Consider the following 20,860-nt stretch of genomic DNA (forward strand, 5'->3'; position numbering starts at 1 on the left):
CAGGGGCTTTCAATACTGCCTGTGCATTAAAATAATCCAAGGAAAAGAAGATTTTTGCTTAATGACAAAGCCCGGTCTAAACTCCCAGAGACTCATTTTTAGCTTGGAGTGGGACCTAAACACCTATATTTTTTAAAATCCTCAGGTAAAGAAATCTGAATAAGATAAGAGCACATCGATGTCAACATATTGGTTGTGATATTATGCCATAGTTTTGCAAGATGCTATCATTGCAGCAAAATCACTCAAGGGTATGTGGGATCTCTCTCTGTATTATTTCTTGTACCTGCATATGAATCTATAATTATTTCAAAATAAAAAGTGTGATGAAAAAATCCCCAAGTGATTCTGCTTTGTAGCTTAAGTTAAAAAAAGTAAATCAGTGGACTGGAGAATCTTATATTTCTGTTAAGAGACTGCAAACTATTCTTTTAATCACTGAAAGGAATTAGGAATCCTTATCATTTAAAGGTAGAATAATGTTCTGCAAAGACAAATACAAATAATGTATCCAAAATAAAAAATTCAAACTACGATGCCCTCCCATTAGTATCCATATTGACTGGATAGATAAGCATTATACAATAGTTGTCCATTCATCTCTTGACTAAGTAAGACATATATCAAGGTATGCAGCTCCTGGGAGCCCCAAGGATCCCCCACCTCCAGGTCTTCACACTTTTATGTAATCCCCTCCTCTTGAGACTAATTGCTCTGAAGTAAAGAAGCTACTGTTGTAAGTGACTTTATGAAGAAGCCTACATGTCACGTAAACTGATGTTTCTGTCCAACAACCAGCCAGTGAAAATCTGAGGCCTGCCAACTGTCACATAAATGACCTTGGAAGGGGATCCCTTCCCCAATTAAGCCTTGAGAACTGCAATCCAGGCTTGGTACCTTGGTTGCAGCCTTATAAGAAGAGACCCTGAGCCAGAGGCACCCAGCTAAGCTGCATCCAGAATCATGACCTACAGAAACCGTGCAATGATAAATGTTTGTTTTTAAGCCATTAAGTTTTGGGGTAATGAGGCTAAAGAGAATTCATGTAGCTACCAAAGGTCAAACCCAAAAGAAAGGAATCTAAACTGATGACCTCTGCCTATCTTATTTCATAATACGAAACCTCCAAGCTTCTGCCGCTTATCCCCAGCAATTCATAAACTCTTCTGCTTTGGCTGACCTCACCATTAGGTAGGTGTGCACCTTCCTCATTCTCACTTGGTTCAGTTTCTTAGTATGGCTTCCCATTCCTCTTTTCTACCCATCCAAATCCTTGTCATCTTCTACATCTGAATACCTACTACTATCTACTTGGCACTTATCTACTCACTGACCTAACAGCTTTGAGTGTCTAAATTCAAAGAGAACATGAACTCCTTCAGAATAAACCTTCTCATAGAAACATTTAATACAGTACTGAGCAGCATTTACAGTATCAACAAGACCTTATATCCCTTCCAGTGTATTAAAGAGACTCAATTATTTTGATTTAAAAAAAAAAAAAACTTCCCAAGCAGTGGGGAAGGGTGGGAGGAAAATCATGTGCTCCAACCTAGAACGTGAGATGTCCTTAGTTTGGTTTGTACAGTTGAAATAACTGAGTAAAGACCACCTTATCTGAAAGATAGCAGTTAATGATGGCAAATCCCCTTCAACTCTATGATTTAGCCTAATAAGTGTTGTCCAGACTCTTGAAATTTTCCTTTCATTAGTTTCTTAAACAACTTGCCATCCATCATTAACCCACATCTGTAGTAATTCACAACTAATAGTAACACACGGAGAAACATTGCCGTTAACTTTTAACTACATCAGTGGTTCCCAAACTTTAGCTTGCATCAGCATCACCTGGAATGCTTGTTGAACAGATTGCTGGACCCCTCCCCCAGAGTTTCTGATTTATAGTACTGCCATAAACAATTCAATAAGAATTAAGGTAATTTACAGTTTAGAGCTCATGGATATCAGCTGGGAAAAGATAGAAGTTCAAGAGTAAATTATACCAAACACTTTAACAGCTTCAAAATACACACCCACAGAGTCTCTCTCTCACCTTCCTCTCCCTTACACCCCACTTTTCCACCCAAACAACTGTTCATCTTGATATGCGCAACTCCAATTAAGGATGTTAAACAAAGCATTGATGTAAAAAAGATCAATCTAGCAGTTTAATTCTCAATATTTAACTTCCCAAATTAAAAACAAAGAAACAAAACAAAACCTAACAAAAATGGAAGATTCTAAGTTATAAATCACCAGTTAGAGGAAAAGCCAGGGCTCCCAGCCAGTGCACAATACACTAGAATATACGTGCCTCTCCATCTATGCTTGAAATCTCACCTTAGAAGTTCTTTAAATTAAATCTTTTAAACGAATAGGTGAAATAAAATTAAAATTTTCAAATCAACGGCCAACAGAAAATTTCTCCCACTGAGGGTTAGTTATTACTATTGTCTTTAAAGCAGAGTATTTAGTATAACAAATCTTGTAACAACAAGATGCCCACCCACCTCTCTATACCTCCTACCTGACCGCTCACATCCTGCCCCATCCATGGTCCTCTCCCTCAGTACATGCTTTAAATGTGATATTCATAAGAGGTACTGCCCTCTACTCATTCTCCTTGAGGGTCAAAATCATGACAGTGCATGAACTATGACTATTCTAGTGGTTCAGAACTATCACTGAAGTGGCTAAAAATATATAGATGCTCAGGCTCCAACTCAGACTTAACTAATGAATAACAATCTTTGGGAATGGAGCCCAGGGACCTCTATGTCCCCCGCTTCTAAGGCAAAAACTAGGCCCTCTACTTAACATAGTAATTGGAACACAAGGCATAACCAATATTTGCTGAACACTGTTGTTGAAACAAAATGAGAAGTTTAAACATCCTTCAACTGCAGAATTGTGCCGTGTTTAACAAATTACCTAGCTGTTCAGGCAATTACATTAGAAAACTACTTTTTAATATTAGCAATGTTAGTTAAATATAGTTGGGTAAGTTAAAGGCTTTAAGCACTTTTCTATCACTGGTATAGGTTGGAGTTAAAGAAAATCCTTGACCTTAAGAGTTCAAAAAGTAAGCTACGTAGCCCCAAAGGGTTTAAATAAAATAAGAACAAAGTAAACCATAACAAGAGAGTTACAGGAAGCCAGAATACCAAGAGTTTTCAAAAACAAAACACTGTTCACCTATTTGACTACAACTAACCTGCAGATATCTACAAATAACAGTATTTATTTGTTGTTGCCCAGAATTACTCTCCCAGAAAAGGTAATCAAAATTTCCAAGGAAAGATCAACTTGGCCATCTTTTTACATTTGTCTTTTTCTACTGCAAATTTATTTTCAAATAGACTAATAACATACCTGATTTCATACTGAAAAGTAGCACTGGGCAGCAGGAGATTTAAATTTTTTAGAATTAACAGTAAGCTCTCTACTGGTTTTTAACTTGATAAAAATAAAACTTATTGTCACATTAAACCAACATTAGTTTAAGTGAAAAACCTAGACTGATATTTAAAGCCTATATGACTATAAAGAGGTCCTATAAAGCAAGAGAAGATAAATATGCCAAAAGTGGGTAAAGTGAACAAATGCAAGAGTAATTCACAAAAGAAATATCAATGCTCAATAAACATGTTAAAAGTTCATCCCTTTTTCAAAAAGCAAATTCTATAACTGATTACCATTTTATCCTAAGTAAGCACCAACTGGTGGGAGAGAAAACTAGCATAATCTTTCTGAAAATATGGTAATAATAGTTCAAATCCCTTGAAAATAAGCAAATCCTTTGACTCAGCGATTTCATTTATCCTAAGAAAATATTTAAAGATTTACCTATGAAGGTATGCCCAATGAGGTTTATAAAAGCCAGAAACTAGAAAACACAAAGGCCAATATCAGACTTATTAAATAAATTAGCTTAGATCTATGATCATGTACGCACTTCAAAAATATTTACTGACAGGAGAAAGATTCTTTCTGCTTTTCTCATATTGAAAACATGAACAGAACATAGAGTACAATTCTGTTGTCATTAAAAATATGTATAGCTCACCCAGAGGGTCTGGAAAGAACTACAGTTCAAATTTTGGTATATCTCTCTGGGTGGCAGGCTTATTTTGCCTTTTGCCTTTTTTTCTTGCCTAAGCAATTTCTTTCTTACAATGTGCATGTTATTGCCTGTGTAACTTTTTAAAATTACTAACATAAATAATCTATAACATTACCAGAACCTACTTTAGATGTGGTTAAGTATACCACTTGGAAAAAAGATACACTGGGATAAATCTTATCCTTTGATTTACTGATATTTCTAAATCTGAACTGTAACAAGGGAGTTATTTATACATTCAAGAATTCTTTTTAAAAGCATCCTTAACACAGACTAGAAAAAGTTTTCAAAGATCAAACATGGAAACATAGTAAGACACCTAAAGAAATCCCTACTATTCTGTAGGTCTTTTTAGTTCAGTTCATCTGAGTTTATTCTCTCTCCCCTACACTAACAAAGAAAGAATGATGTCATATGCATTAGCTCCATCTCTGTTCCAGAAGTAACATAAAGAACTTGTAAGGTTTAGCCTCCGTGATTAAGACACACCTAAGAGCTGAGAAAGTTGGATGAGATTTTTAACTACATAAAAACAGATTTGTTATAAAGTTAAATTATAAATATCTATGTTTTTTAAAAGCTAACTGAAATACCAAGAAGCCAAGTAATAAGTTTGAAAACATCAGATTTTATACAGCTGCAAATATAGAGAATTCAGTGTTTTACTGTGAATTCTTTTTGCTAGTTTCCTAAAAAAAAAACCGAAAAACAAAAAACTCAATTTAGTGGCCTAAGAGGTCAACTGTCATATTTTGGGGATCAGAAAAAGAGCGGTAAAACTTATCTTCCTCCCACAACCCTTCAATTTCCTCCTTAGACTGCATTATCTATATGAAAATTTGAGATTTTCATTGTTTAGTAATAGCAACAGCTATCAGATTTTTTTAAAATATTATTCGAAACACTCTTCAAATGGGTCTAAATGGTTTAATTTTCAAAAGTCTGTTAATCATGCAAAGTCAAAGACTAGGCAGTGTGACACACTGCTAATTTGCCAGTGAATATTAGCCAACCAATTTTAAGATAAAAATGTAATGACTAAGTGGCAATCGAACTTACTGCTCATGTATAGTTTCCTTCCATGTAACTAGTGTTCTCTAAAAGTTGCACTGAATCGAGACTTCATTTTCATTCGACTGTACACCTGACCCCAATCATAACTTTTTTCCAAACAAATGGAAACTTTTTATTTCCTAAAGCGCAAGAATGCAAAATCTGACACATGTGGTTAAATAAAATGTGGTTATCAACTTAAACCAAGCCTAAATTACTGACCACGAAATAGAAATTACCAGAGAAAGGAGTTCAGAAGCAAAAAGCCTCTACTTTCTAACTCACAATAGAGTCTTGTCCAATATTAGACAATAACATTACGCTTTGTTGTTGTTTTAGCTCCAAGGCTGGGTATACAAATCTGCAGTAACTCTTCCAACAACTTCAAGTTAAGTCATATGCTACCACCGGGAAGAGCAGGAGTTGGGTCTCAAGCAAACAGTAAAAAGATGCAAGCAGAGCCTCACCATCGAAAAAGAAGGCCCATCAGCACCTCTTCCGAGAAATAGTTCCCCTCCCCCACCTTTAAGTAGGCACTTCAGATTGCCAAGCAGATCCATTTCTTTATTAACTGGTGCCCACTTGGGGCAACCGTACACCAAGCTGCTCTTAGGCCTATTCTACCCGCTTCCAGAAGTGCTCAAGTAAGACTGAACGCTGGGGTAACCCTCTAAGGGGCCCAGTTTTCATGCTCTTCTCAAACATCGCCTCCGCCCCGCCCCTGTAGGCGCTCCTTCGGCCAGAGGAAGGACACCGGGCCCAGCGACAGGCAGGCATTGCCCGCAAGGGAAGTCTCCGGCGGTCGGAGGCCTCCGCCATAGTAGGACCCGAAAAGCACCGCCCCCAGCGCACCTCCCCACACCGGCTAACCGGCGAATGTCTGCTTTCGACACCCTCTATCCCCAGCAGAGGCAGCGGCGGAGACAAGGCCGGGAGGCACCGGGCTGGGCTGCGCACCAGGCCCAGGCCTGCCCCTTGGGGCCGCTCGAATCTGCCCCCCTGTCTGGCCCGGTCAAGCCAGCACGGCGGCCACCCTCACCTGGATGACCTCGTTGACCTCCCGGATACATTCCACCATGTGTTGCAGAATCTGCTCGGCCGTGAGCACTTCGTAGCGGTAATCCTCCTCTTGCTCGTGCCCCGGCCCGCCGCCGCCGCCACCACCGCCGCCGCCACCTCCGGGCCCCAGAGCGCTGCCGCCGCCGCCGCCTGTCTCCCCGCACAGCAGTCCGTCCCGCTCCCCGCCGACGCCCAGCCCGGGCTCCACCAGCTCAACCTCGCCCAAATCCAGGTTATCATCGTCCGGCTCGTCCTCGTCCTCGTCCTCCTCGGCGCCGCTGTCCTCCTCGCTGCACTCTTCGTCCTCGTCGAACTCGTAGTTGTAGCCCTCGTCCGAGTCCATGGTGCGACGCGCGGAGGCCCGGCGGACGCTGGCCCTGAGGCGGGGAGAGGGCGGGGACGCCGAGGCCCCGGCTCTCGCTCCGGCTCCGGCTGATGTCCGGACGCAGGCCTGGCTTCGGCCCCGCGGGCCGCAGCTCCTCCCCGGGCGCGGCGGTTGGCAGTTGGAGGCTGGCGGCAGCGGGGAGGGAGGGAAGGAGCGAGGGGGCCGCTCGCCGCCCGCCTCAGTCAAACACGGCTTTGCTCCGGCCTCGGACAGAAAACAGACCCCAGCGCCACCTCCACGGCCGCTGCTACCGCTACTGAGCCAACAAAGGGGCGTGCGTCACCGCGTCGCGCTGCGTCGTCGCGTCACTACTCCTGGCGTCACCGCGCCCCGCCCCGCTGCCCCTGCGTGAAGTTCGGGGAGACCCCACGGCCCTTCCTGGCCCTGGGAACGCGGCACCGGAACAGTCGTTCTCTTGGTTCTGACGGCGGTCGCTCTATGGGCCGAGACCCGTGAACCCCATGCTTGAGGCGGATACGGCCTCCTTGTCCCCGAGAGAAGTGCCTGCGGACCGCCCATTGGTTTTTGACTCAGGCCATAGGGATCCAGCCCCCTTCTCAATCTGGTGAAGACCCGCTGTTGAGCTAAAATTCCTGTTGCTCACGCTACTAAATGGAAATCTGTTTTATGCGGAACCTCTAAACTGTGGCAGGTGAACCTCATTTTAAGTAGTTCGTTTGATTCAGTACGTTTGGTACAGACTGCAGTGGTTTTTAAGTAGCCTGTAATGACGTCATTTTAAAGAAGCTTTTCTTGAAAGCTCAACGAGCGCCAATTGAGCACTGTATAAGGGTTTTAGATATATTTTTTTCTTATCTTCACGGAGTCGCAGTACCTATTTTATACCTTTGGAAAGGGGTTTTGACCAAGGCCGCAGAATCCTTGCCCTATTTTAGCCACTGGATGGCCTAAAATATCATTAAATGCTTTATAATGCATAATACGTATTATATACTGGAGTATATAAAGTGCATTTTAATACAACACAGTACAGGCAATAATGAAAATAACTGCGAGGACCAAATATAGCAAAGGATATAGTGCTCTTCTCATACTTGGAAATACCTAAGCTGAGTTTTGACCCATGCTAGGAGTTTAACAAAGATGCCCTCAGGGAAGAATAGAAGCAAAGCGCTGTAGGTGTAAAGTAGCTTGGGGAACATAAAGAGTAGCAGGGTAAATAACAAGATATCAGGAAAGTTAGGAGCCAGGACAGTAAGAGTATTTTATGCCATTCTAAGAGTGGACTTCAATCTTAGTAGGGCAGGAGCGCAAAAAAAATTAAAAAGTGTTCTGAAGCAAGAAGAGGCATAAGAAAGCTCCCTTTTGGGAAAACTTAAAGAATTGGTCAGATTGAAAATCTTTTCAAATCTGAATCTAACTTTTTGATAAACCTTAGTGTTCAACCTACAGGTACCCTTTGGAAATTTTGAAAAGTTAAAAATTCCTTTAAAATGTAAATAAGCCTCTATTTTGTGAGATTTTAAATAAATCAGATTTCCTAAAATAATCTCAGGATTTGCAGAGTAAAGCTTTTAACATCTATGCTGGTAGGTCTTGGTCCTTTGATTCTGTTTCTATTTAGCAATTCTGAGTTGTTGCCACATTTAGGGCATTGTTATATACCTACAGAAAATCAGCAGTACTTATCAATATCCTAAATTTCTTTGCCCTATCTTTTTTTTCCCATTGTTTGAATGAACCCTACCATTCATATCCTCCCCTTTGGAACAGGAGCAATGACCACTATTGGAGAAATTTATACAACAGCATTAATTCTATTCTTAAATTCCAATCAGCAATCACAACGGAATCCTTGACGCTACCAGCAATCCTGTTAAATTTTAATCAATTATCCCCCCCATCTAGCCAGCTCTTTCAAATCTTCACTAGTTTTCACAAAACCCCAACCTTGCTTATCCAAATCCTCTCAAAGTAGGTGGCTTTACATCACAGAGAAAGTTGAAATTATAAAGACCAATGCGACTGAAGCATACTAATCAAAGAAGAGAAAGTTAAGGGATATAGTCAGAGAAGACAGATCAAAGCAGGGACCAGTAGGGCCGTGGAGGCCATCCTAAGAATTTTATATCATTGCAATGGGAAGCATTAAAGGGTTTTAAGCAGAAAAATGAAATAATACAATGGTGTTTAAAAAAAAAAATAACTGGCTGCTTTTTGGAGAATGGACTATGAAAGCAGGGACCAGTTATGAGGCTATCTCAGCAGTCCAGGCGAATAATGATAATGGCTTGGGCTAGGGTTGTGACAGTGGAGGTAAGTGGTCAAATTCGGGTATAGTTTAAAAGTAGAGCCAGATTTGCTGATAGCTTGACTGGGGTTGCTAGAAGAATCAAGGATGCCTACTAGATTTGGGGCTTAAACAACTGGGTGTCATTTACCGAAGCATGTTAAATTTGAGATGAAGTAGAGGTATTGAATAGGTAGTTCCGTATACTAATATACAAAATGAAGATCAGGAGAAGTTAGGGTTGGAGATAGAATTTCACCAGATTTATGTCTACAATGTTAAGAAACAGCGTAGGCTAAAGGTTAAGAGCTTAGGCTTTGAAGAAGACAGCCGAATTTGCCTCTGATCCTCCAGTTGCTGTCTATAACCTTGAGTAAATTACTGAACCTCCCTGAGTTTCACTTTGGAGAATTATAATTCCTATTTTTATAGGATTCTTTGAGAGCATCAAGTGAAATAATGATTTGAAACACCTGACACAGTGTCTGGCACATAGTTAACTGCTTAAAAAAATAGAACTTTAAAAACGTGTCATGTATCACCTTGCATCTTGTGGAAAAAAAAATATAGCCAATTGGATTTATAACCTTTTAATTGATTTTATTTTAATTATGCATGTATGTACATGGTCAATGTCATCCCCATTTTCTAGGGAAAAAAAGTTGGTCTGCTTCTTTCTCAGAAACTTTTCCATTATCTTATGACTTCTTATTTGGCCAATGTCATAGGAAATATCATAATGCTTCTGAATTTTGGGATCTCCTATTCATGGATAAACCTTCATAACCATATTTTTTTAAGCAACATTCATTTCATCGATATTTTTGAAATTATCTTAGAATCAGGTTAGGTTATTGTGCTATTTAAGGAAACCAGTATAACAACTTCTCTCTGGCCCCAAATTGGCCAAGGGATGACCCACATACAATGTTTTCTAAATGACTTGATTGTAAAGGCATTGCCTGTGTTATTGCTTTCTCAGCTATGGTGATTATGGGGTAGAAATATAGTCTGTAAACAACAACAGAACAAGGTCCTTGAAAAAACTGAATAGGCAAGTTAATTCTTCTTTGGTGCCAAAAGAATCACTGTTGGTAATTAGGTGTTTCCATTGTCCCCATGTCCAAATAAAGTAAAAAAAATATTAGTACACATTTATTAAATTCTCATGGAGCAAACTTTCATAAATGTTTTTATGCTCACCAAATGGTTATGAATGAAATACCAACAGGAAGAATATGCAAGTGCTTTTCAAGTAAATAGAAATTAAAATAGCACTAGAATTTTTCAAGGACAAACAATAGAGCTATAAATTATGGAAAAGCCTCTAGTAATGGCAGAACACAAGAGTGACCAACCATCCCAGTTGGCATAGAGCAGGGGTTTCTTTGCATGTGGAATTTTCAGTGCTAAAACTGGAAATCGCAGACAAAATGAAATGGTCACCTTATAATGCACCCCACAAAAATTATTATATAAGTAGAACACTGTTTCTAAAACTAAGTGGAAAGAAATTACTTTTTGTCATTTTCTTTATAAAGTCTGTTTTAATGCAGTATTTTTTGCTTTTTAAAAAACTATTTTTGTTTTTCCTGTGTTTTACCAGGCAGAAGGTAAGAAAAAATTTTAATATAAAGTTAATTTTAAATTAAATTTTAGCAAAAGTGCAAAGAGATACTAAAAAGCTAATTGAGTACTATACATTTCTTTAAAAACATCTGCGTACTTCAAGTTTTGTTACAAACAACAATTAAGTGTTACATCATTGTTGAGAGGCGGTAAATAATAATAAGGCTTAGAGAAACTGAGGTTCTATGCCTCGTTAGCAGTCTGAGAGAGATAGTAATAACCAAAAATATAATTCGATTCCTGACTACAGCCCTTTCTTTAAGATATCCTCTACTATCCTTTTAGAAAACAAGATCTGTAGACTTTATTACTGAACCTGAGATTTCATACAACTAATTATCCATATTACGTGTTAAGACAATGTTGGAACTAGAAGTGGAGTACATGCCCTCCAACAGATAAACGTCCAGATTGTCAGCATAAACATATGTAATACTCATTCCTCTTGGAAATATGTAATAAAAATAGAGTAATGAATAAATAGATGTGTTATTCTCTATTCACACAGTAAAGTAATAGTGGACAACTTTTGATACATGACTTCTTGTCCAGAATTGTTTATGAAATGCTTTACATGTTACTTTCATGAAAGATAATTTAACATGTTGGATGCATGGTTTGACACATTCACATGCCGAAGCACTAAACAGAGTTCCCATTTTAAAGAGTTTGAAAGGTTAATAAAATAATTCAAATCATTATGTTATTTACAAATGTTATTAAAATGGAATAATTCCAAAGAGTTATACCATAGTTATCAGTTGGTATATATTTTTACATAAAGCAAAGTCAGGATATGCGGACATTTTTTTGTGAATAATAATAAACTGCATGTATAGCTATGAGCTTTAGTTTTCTTCTAGGTGAGTGTATGTGGGAGGTTGCAGGTAGAGAGAGTCAGATAGAGGAATGTTGTACAAAGTGGATATTCTTGGCTAACTATGAGAGGTACTATGGTGTGTCAGTTAGCACCATAGGCTCCACAACTAGTGTATATAATATTATATAATTTTAAGCAAATTACCTAACCTCTTAAGAGCCTCGTTCCCATCTAAAAAAATAGGAACAATAATAATAGGATTTTCCTCATTGGATTGTAACAATTAACTGACTTAATGTAAAGGACTTATTATATCATCATTATTGGATGCAGAAAATGTACAGTGTTTTGTTTCAGCCCTGAGAATATACAAAGATAATTATTGAGTCACTTTTAAAGCAGTGGCCCTTTGAAGATACAGACCATTATCCATTTGTCAAATTGTCAAAAATGTTGCTATGCTCTTCTGATATGCCTGATTCTTTATTAGTTAACACAACAGGTTGTTTTATTCACCAAGAGTATGTCAGGCACTGTGCTAGATGTTGAGAATGAGACGATAAATAAAAGCATTTCAGCTCTCAAGATGCTCAGACTACTGAGGGAAACAGACATATACACCATTAATTACATTATAATATGTAGTATAATGAAGTATGATCTGAATGTTAGGGGAGCGAGAAGATAGGCATCTCGGTGTAGGAGGCAGACAAGGGTGTCATGGGAAGCTTTTTAGAGGAGGTGTGGCCAAACTGAGTATTGAAGGAAATATAAATGATGTTCTAGAATGAGGGAGTATATATAAATATGAAAGAATCTGGTGTATTCGAACTACGTCCTGTTTGGTCAACATGCCTAAAATTTAGGATGTACATGAGATCATTAAAAATGCGCTTGTTCCTTCTCTGTACACTTCACATATTCCTTTCCCCTTTCACATTCTTTATTATCCTCTCTCCCCTTCCTCCTTAGGTAACTTGGCCAAAGCTTCTATAGCCTGCAAATGGTAGAGTTAGAAATCAAAGCCCCGATTCATATCTCTGTCTCCGGAGTCTATGTTTCTCCTGCTATCCTTTGAAGATTTTTCACTCTTTTAGTAATGTTTGACATTATTTTCCTAAGATTTTTATGAGAGAAGCTATGTCAGGTTACTTGCTTTATTCAACTAATTTTGATTATTGCATCTGGATTACATGGGACAATAGGATGGGTGGAAGAAGGGAAAGTTGTGTTCCACATTAATTCAATTCATTATACATTTACTGAATGTAATTGGACAAAAACCATTGTAGTAGGTATTGAATATACAAAGCAAAGGTGACAACATGGATAAACCTAGAGGGTATTATGCTAAGTGAGATAAGTCAGACAGAGAAAGACAAATACCACATGATCTCATTTATATGTAGAATCTAAAGAATGAAACAAAACAGAAATAGACTCATACTGTACTGAAAACAAACCGATGATTTACAGATAGGAGAGAGGTTAGGAGAGCAAGAAGATAGACATCTCAGTGTAGGAGGCAGACAAGGGTGTCCTGGAAAGCTGAGCGAAAAAGGTGAAGGGATTACGAAGTACAAATAGGTAGTTAACAAAATAGTCATGGGGATATGAAGCACAGCATAGAGAATATGGTCAAGAATATTGTAATAACTATATATAGTGCCAGGCAAATCAGGGGGATCATTTCATAAATTATGTAAATATCTCACCAATGTGCTATACACCTGAAACTAATATAAATGAATATTGAATGTCAACTCTATTTAAAAAATAAAAATTAAAAAATAATTTTAAAAATAAAATTAATGGATATGTACAAAAAAACTGTATAAAAAGGTTCCCACATACAAAAAAAAAATACAAAGCATGTTAAATTTCCTACCCTTAAGAAGGTTACAATCTAATACAGAAAATGATACAGGAAGATACTGAATGCAAAACAGCTCATCTATAGTGGGGAGGGAAAGGAGGAAGGTAGATAGGGTAAAAGGGGTCAAATATGTGGTGACAGAAAGAAATCTAACTATGGGAGGTAGACACACAATATAAATATATATATATGTATATATATATACACACACATACATATATACATATATACATATATATATATGCCTTACTGTTAAAACGTACAGCTGAAACTTACTGGATTTCGTTAACCAATGTCACCATAAAAAAAAAATTAAAAATCAGTTTAACAGCTATCACTTAAGCTTAATGCTAGGGTAGTTGTTCTCAGCTTTTTTAAAAATATTTTTTAAAAATATCAATTTCTAAGGAAGCTTTAGAGCTTTTAATCCTAATCACCTCCACCCGTGAAATTTTAATACCACAGATATGCTGTATATTTATGTACTGTATGTATATCTGTGCTTTATACATAAAAAGAGTACATTATATTTTCCACACACACCCTCAAAAAACAATTTTAACTCACTTGGGGGCAATATTCCCCATGTTGAGATTGTATATGCTAGACTAGGTTATCACATTCAAAGTCTAAGATTGGTAGTCAAGTTCTGGTTTCAGAATTTTGGCAAATATCTACCAATGATTAAATATAATTTAAAATTAAATTTCCTGAGCTAATAATAAAACTCATGTCATTAGATCAAAAAACAAATAATTTTGTATATTCACTCCTGTGTGGTTGAGTTTGGGATTGCCACATTGTGTGCAACAATATAGTCTGTGTGATGGGAAGGGGAGAATGGAAAATAATCTGAAGATATAACCATGATGTGGTTGAAAGAAAAACTCAAGTTCGATCATTGTTTCAACTTCAGCCCACTCTAATCATCTTAAACTTTTCCTGACATTCATAACTTGTACAGAATTATGTTTGTCCTCTTCAGTATGTAATTACTTCTCTATGAATTCTTAATTCACTCACATGTTAATTTATATACAGGCCAGAAGTATATACCAACCAGAAGATTCACAGGGTATATACATTCATTTTAGTCCTCAATCTAGAACTAAGACTACAAATGTTATGCTAATTTTTACTCTATATAGACACTCTTAACAAGTCAGTTTATCAAAGTTAAAGTATCCTCCCCAGGAAAAAGTTGAATTCTCCTGGCCTGTTTGCCAAAGAACTGAGGGGGATCTCTGGTGAACTGCCTATGAAGAACTGAATCTTTAACAAGGGACTAAAAGCCTTAGTTCAAAATCCTATAAGGAGCTAAATTCTGTCAACAGCCTTATGAGTCAGCTTGTAAGTGAATCTTCCTGCAGGCAAACAGCCCTGCCCAACAACACCTGAGATCCTGAGACACAGGACCCTGCTAAGCCACGCCCAGATTCTGACCCACAGATACTCTGAGATAATTTTTGTTGTGTGAAATTCAACCAAAATATCAACTTTTAAATGATCAATTGTTCAATAAGTACCAAAATAATTGGTTAGATTCTGCTTAGTACACACCACCTTAGAATTTAGCTCTTCTTCATAGCATTGATCAAACCTGAATAATATGTCTGCTCTCTGAATTAGTAAATTACATGAGGGAGAAGACTATTCCTGTCCTGTTTATTACTATAGACTACATATATAACTCAGTTTTTGATACTCAGAAGGCATACAAAATACAGTAATAATAGACCTTAATTTGTTTCCTGAATCATTCTTTCAACCGAATTAGATCCTTACCGCATTTCATATATCAAAATAAAATCCAAATAAATTAAATATTTAAGTCTGAAGAAAACAAAATTTGTAGATGAAATATTGGTGAATATTTAATTATCTGGGAGTGGGGAAAGCCTTATCAAGCCTTATCAATGGCAATATCTATTAAGCATAAGATTAATAGTTTCGACTACATAATTTGAAGCTCCATTTTGTAAAAACAACATTATAAACAAAAGACAAAGACAAACTGGGAAAATATTTGCAATGTGACAAAGGGTTATTTATCTTTAACGTATAAAAATCTCATATGAATTAGAAGCATACATATGTACATGTGTTAGTATATTTGGGGGATAGAGATATAAACTGAAATACAAATGACCTAAAAGGTCAACTTTATTAGTAACTGAAATGGAAATTAATAAGAATTTTCACCTATCAAAATGGTAGGGACTTTATAAAATGCTAATACTAATGGGAAAGAAACAGGGACAAAATGACAACTTCTGCAAGTACAATTTGGTACAGCTTTTCTAGAGGATGATTTGTAAGCAAGAAAAATCTTTTTTTTTAGTAAGAAAAATATTAAAATAAGTATACCCTTCAATCCAGAATTAATTCTTCTAGTAACTTAACCTAAGGAAATTTGTACCAAACTCTAGCTGCAAAATGTACAAGGAAGGAAATGATTAAACAATGATTAAACAAATTATAATATAAAAATTTAAAAATGCTACATTTTAAAATGATATTGCAGAAAAATACGAATTGGTCTGGAAAGATGGTCATGATATGTGGTTAAATGGGGTGGGGGAGGCAGTTATGAAGCATTGGTAGAGGCCGGTCCTATGGTGTGTTGTGAGCACTTGTATGAGCCAAATAAGGGGCTTTTTAAAACTTTATTATGTTTTAATTTACATATCATAAGGGTCACTTCCATTTTAAATGTACAATGGTTGTAAATAAGCTTACAGAGCTGTGCAACTGTCCTATTTCGGTTAAAGGGATATTTTTCTTATTTACCTATATTTTCTTATATTTCTACAATATGTGTGTATAACTGGTAATTTTTAAAGTTAAATTCTTCCTTTACTACTGACTTCTCCAAAAAAAAAAAAAGGCAAAATATAAAATCCCAAAATAATTATAATGGCAATTGAAAGGTTTTCCAAAGAACGAAAAAGCTAACAAGCTAATAACCTTTAATTCTTACAGAGGGATTGAAGACTCACAGAGATTGAACAACCTGCTTTCAGTTTGTATGTGTGCCTATTTGCAAAAGGGCTTTACTCTTTTATCCCTACCTGCCCTCTTTCTCTCTGACCTTGCTGATCCTCTCAACATATTTCAGCTTAAAGGAATAAGGAGTTTTAGTTCTGGAGCCCTTAAAATTTCTAACCTCAACCTTAATTCTTAAAAGTAAATGGAATTAGACTTGATAAACTTAAGGAAAAAATATTCAAGAAATAAATAGAAACATGGAATCAAAAAAAAAAGTAATGGACTAGATTTGCTTTTTGAAAGATCAATATGTAATAACCAGTTGTTACAGCTGTGGAAACTATAGGATATGTACCAAGTAAACACTGATTTCTTGGGCAAAACCACAATGATCTTTCACCCTTAAATATCTTATGCCATCATTGAGAGGTCAGATCTAAAATGCCCTAAAAACAGGGATGAGATTTGAAATTTTCTGAAGTTTTATCCCACTCAAATACATTTTGCTTTACAAAAATAAAAATAGAACGTATACTTATGTTTAATTGTTAGTATGTAAGCCAGTATTGGAATAAATATGAAAATATGAGAAAGAGGAGGGTAAATGCTAAAGCCTTTCCATGTCAGGAAAAAATAAAATCCAAAGATACATTTTTCACATGAGGACCACAGAATATTGTGAAACGAAATTCTAGTTATCTCTACTTCAAGCTTTTTATTTTCTGAATAAGAACATTAGAAGGGTTATGGTTTGCCCATGGTGGCATTATTAGCTAGTTAGTGTCAAAAAAGCTTAAATCAAAACCCTCATTCTTTTTTCTTAATCTACTGTTTTTTTATTTTAATCGTTGTTCACATAGGAGGCAGTATAATAGAGGCTCTGGAATCAAAGTGTTTGGTTTCAAATCCTGGGTCACCACATAACTAGCAATGTAATATTGGGTAAGTCAATTATTAATCTTTCGGTCTCATCTGTAAAGTGGAGGAACTAACAGACTTTACTTCTTAGGAGTTAGTAAAGATTGACATATTAATATGTAAATTGTTAATACAGTGCCTGGCACATAGTAAGAATTAAATAAACATTAGTTGTTATTCAGCATAAATAAAGTATTTAAATTATAACATGATAGATAGGCAGGCGTGCACCTAAAAAATTGGAGAAGAAAGGGTCAAAGAACTTGAATGTGTGTGTGGAGGTGGGAAAAATAGAAAAAGGGCATGGGGTGGAGAGGAAAAGTATAAATCAGGAAACTAGGATTGAATTCGAGCAAGATAACTAGACGAAAACTGGATCATAGGAGAATTTTAAATAAACAATGGATTGAAATTTCTGTAGAAGTTTGGGCCGTGATGGAGTTGGTAGCCTTAGGGTCTTAGTAGGCATAGACTTCAAAAACCATATTTTCTGAGCCAAGGTGTATATGTGTATGAGAGAGAGAGACAGAGAGAGAAAGAGAGACACGTGGGGGAGTGTGGGGGGGGGGAGAAAAAGACAAGGAGAAAGAGAGAGACAAACCTTCCTATAAGCATTAATTATATAAGAAAACTAATTCTTTACACTCTTAAAAAGCTAGCCTAAGTATAATGTGGTTTGTAACACCCAAACAGCAGAAAGTTTGGTCCTGGAGTCAGAGCCAAAATAGTTTCAGGTGGTAGCTGCAGGCATACCTGTTTACCATTGGCAAACAAAGAGGCTTTTTGTCCAAGTGTTTGTGGTATGGCCTTTTGTCACCACTTTTTTCAGAGAAACTTGTTCAAAGTTAACGTAACAGTAATAGCACTCCTGAGAGTTCTATGGACCCCATATAGAACCTCTCTCCTGAGATGACAAAGTTCCATATGCATAATCTCTCTTAAACGGCAGCGTATTGGAAATTAAAATTTTTTTATAATATGTGCTTGATTCCCCAGAATGTCCAAACAAATAGAATTGACTGGGTTTAGAGCTGGAAAGGACTTTAGAAGTCCCTCATTTACAGAAGGAGAAACTGAGCCTCAACAGAGTAAACTGGTTTGCATGTCACCAAGTGACCAGTAATAGAGCTGGCACTAGAATTGCAATTGCCTAACTTCTAGCACAATGTTCTTTCTACTCTGATGGATTATTAACTTTATGTATATTTAAACTGGTTTTAAAAAAACTGATCCGGAGTTCCTAAATACTTCCCCGGGAATTGGTGCTAAATTGGCTGTAAAATATTATTAGTAGTGCTTCTTAGAGATATATATCTTGGACTCCATTCCTAGGATTCTGATTCGGTATGGTCAAGATATGAAATCTGTATTGTTAGAAACTACCCAGTTAATTCTTTTGCTCATCTATGCCTAGGAAGTATTCTCTGGTCCAGGCTTTGATCAGATACACCAATCCCATCAGTACTTTCAAATAGCTTCTGCTTGAATACCTCCAATATAAAGTCTATTATATAAACAAGTCTTTTACAGCATGATACTAAAATGGAGGAGGATGAGGATGGAGTTTAGGTACTGTTTTAAACTTTAGAAAACTCTACTCAAGCTTAGGCAGAGAAACAGGAATTCTCTACATATGAACAATCAATTGGCACAGATGTCAGTTCACATAATTTGGGGCTATATTAACAGAAACATGAAAAGAGGCAGAAAATCTGTTGAGTTTTATAGTGGAACCCAGATGGACTTAATGATTCTTTTCCATAAATTAATTCTGTGTCCAAAATCAGTTGAACTCATAGTTTTGGGCACTTAAGAATTCTCTACATATGATTCTTTGAAGCTAACCTAATCCTTAGTTATTGCTCCAGCACCAGGCTTATGGCAGTCAGCACATAGCTTTCTTATGGTGACTTTTATTGGTCTGATCTAATCAAACTGAAGGGAAAGACGTACATTCCATAGTAGGTAAGAGATTTCCTTTCTCTTTCAACCTGTAAGTGAACAAGTATACACGTTACCACTATTGCTGCTGGATATTATCATGTGACCAAGAGGGAATCCACTTGAGGGTGAACCCAACAGATAGAAGGGCAGAGCTGTGAGAATTGCGTAGAAATGGGGCCAGAACATGGTTGCACTTTACCCAGAGAGACCCTAACCACTAGACTTTCTGTTTTGCGAGATAATAAAATTTCATATTGTTTGAGCCTGAGTCAGGAATCATTATATAGCTGAAAATGTCTTAAGTATACATACATAAAAAATAGCAGGAGATTCAGCCTAACACTTTGTTTCAAAATAAGTATAATGTGACCAGCTCTAAACCCTCAAACCATAGCAGAATTATATTTAATAATTTAATCAATGAGTACATGACCTGGAGTCTTTGGATCTTTAGCTTTATCACCAACTTTTTGTTTACATGGCAATTGTCCACCCACACAACTATAAACTTTTATTGGGGGGCACAGTCTAAGAAAGGCTTTCTAACCCTGTTTAGGCGTAGTATTTATATTAGTATCTAATTAACAATAGGTAATGGATTTGCATAGGAGATTTATGTATTTATTTAGCACTCACTATACAAGGACTGAAAGGTGGGGCCATTGAGGTACAAGTAAAACTTGGGGGCTAATGTCAAGGAAGCAGTAGAAAACATTGTTTTGAGGAAGAAAAAATAATCAGCCATTCAAGTGCTGATAAGAGCTCTTTTAGAATAAAATGCAGTTGCGTAGGCAAGACATTCACATTGTAAAACAAAGGCACACTATAACACTAAGTTGCATATAGTAAATGTCATGTGAATTTAGTCTACATTATAGCTCTATGCTACACAAACTGTGGTCCATGGAATAGCAACAAAAGCATCCCCTAGGAACTGTTAAAATTGCAGAACCTCATAACCCTAGAATCTACTGAATCCGAATTTTTCATTTTAATAAACTGACGAAGGCTGGCATTTTAGAAATTTGACCTATTAGGATGCAGTACAAATTGGAAAGAACAGAGTCTGAAGTAAGGGGACAGGCTTGATTTTTTACCACTTCTCTCTTCCTTTTAACTGAAAATTTTTATGTATATATAACTTGTTTTATATACACAATTTATTTTTCATCTTCAAAAACATACGTAGAAGTTATATATATATATATATAAAATTCCTTTTTTACCTTTAAAACTTTATATATATTTATATATAATTTGCATAACATGTATGGGTGCTATATACTATATAATTCTGTAAGTATAATAATACATATAATTCTTTTTTCACCTTTAAAAATTGTTTATTTTTAACACTATTCCCTACTGATTTATGAAGAGGTTCCTTATTTTATTTAACAGCTTAATGGTATTTCATTGACTAAATAAATGATTATTTATTTTCAGTATCTATGATAGACATTTAAGTTTAAAGATTTACTTTTACCAATGAATGACTACATGTGTAAATCACTTTCCTTATGTATCAATATATCTGTAGAATTAAATTCCAGAAATTGAATTGTTAGGTCAAAAAGAATAAGTACATTTTAAACATTTCGACTGTTACTGACACACTGCCCTCAAAAGAGGTAGTACCAATTTACATTTTCCACTCTAAATGTGTGATATCCAAATTTTTAACATTTACCTATCTGATAGATGAAAAGCAGTAGTACCTTGTTGTTGAGGTTGAACATCTTTTAATGTATTCAGGAACCATTTGGATTTCATTTTCTGTGAGCCATCTATAATTATATGAATTGTCTTTTCAC

The 20,860-nt window shown here is 36.6% G+C and overlaps 1 protein-coding gene across 2 annotated transcripts in view; it reads right to left on the reverse strand.

The window, feature by feature from the left end:
- ARIH1 (ariadne RBR E3 ubiquitin protein ligase 1) overlaps nt 1-6,888 on the reverse strand; it is a 93,791-nt gene extending 86,903 nt beyond the window's left edge. Inside the window, exon 1 of one of the 2 annotated variants that reach the window (XM_036218316.1) lies at nt 6,216-6,888. In XM_036218316.1, the coding sequence (XP_036074209.1) occupies nt 6,216-6,578 (363 nt within the window). In that variant the 5' untranslated portion in view covers nt 6,579-6,888. The remainder of the gene's footprint in view (nt 1-6,215) is intronic. The other variant, XM_036218317.1, reaches the window with a different exon arrangement.
- Nucleotides 6,889-20,860: the final 13,972 nt, after the last annotated feature.

The sequence above is a fragment of the Rousettus aegyptiacus genome, unplaced genomic scaffold (assembly GCF_014176215.1).
Source record: "Rousettus aegyptiacus isolate mRouAeg1 unplaced genomic scaffold, mRouAeg1.p scaffold_m13_p_3, whole genome shotgun sequence".
Lineage (NCBI taxonomy): Eukaryota > Metazoa > Chordata > Mammalia > Chiroptera > Pteropodidae > Rousettus > Rousettus aegyptiacus.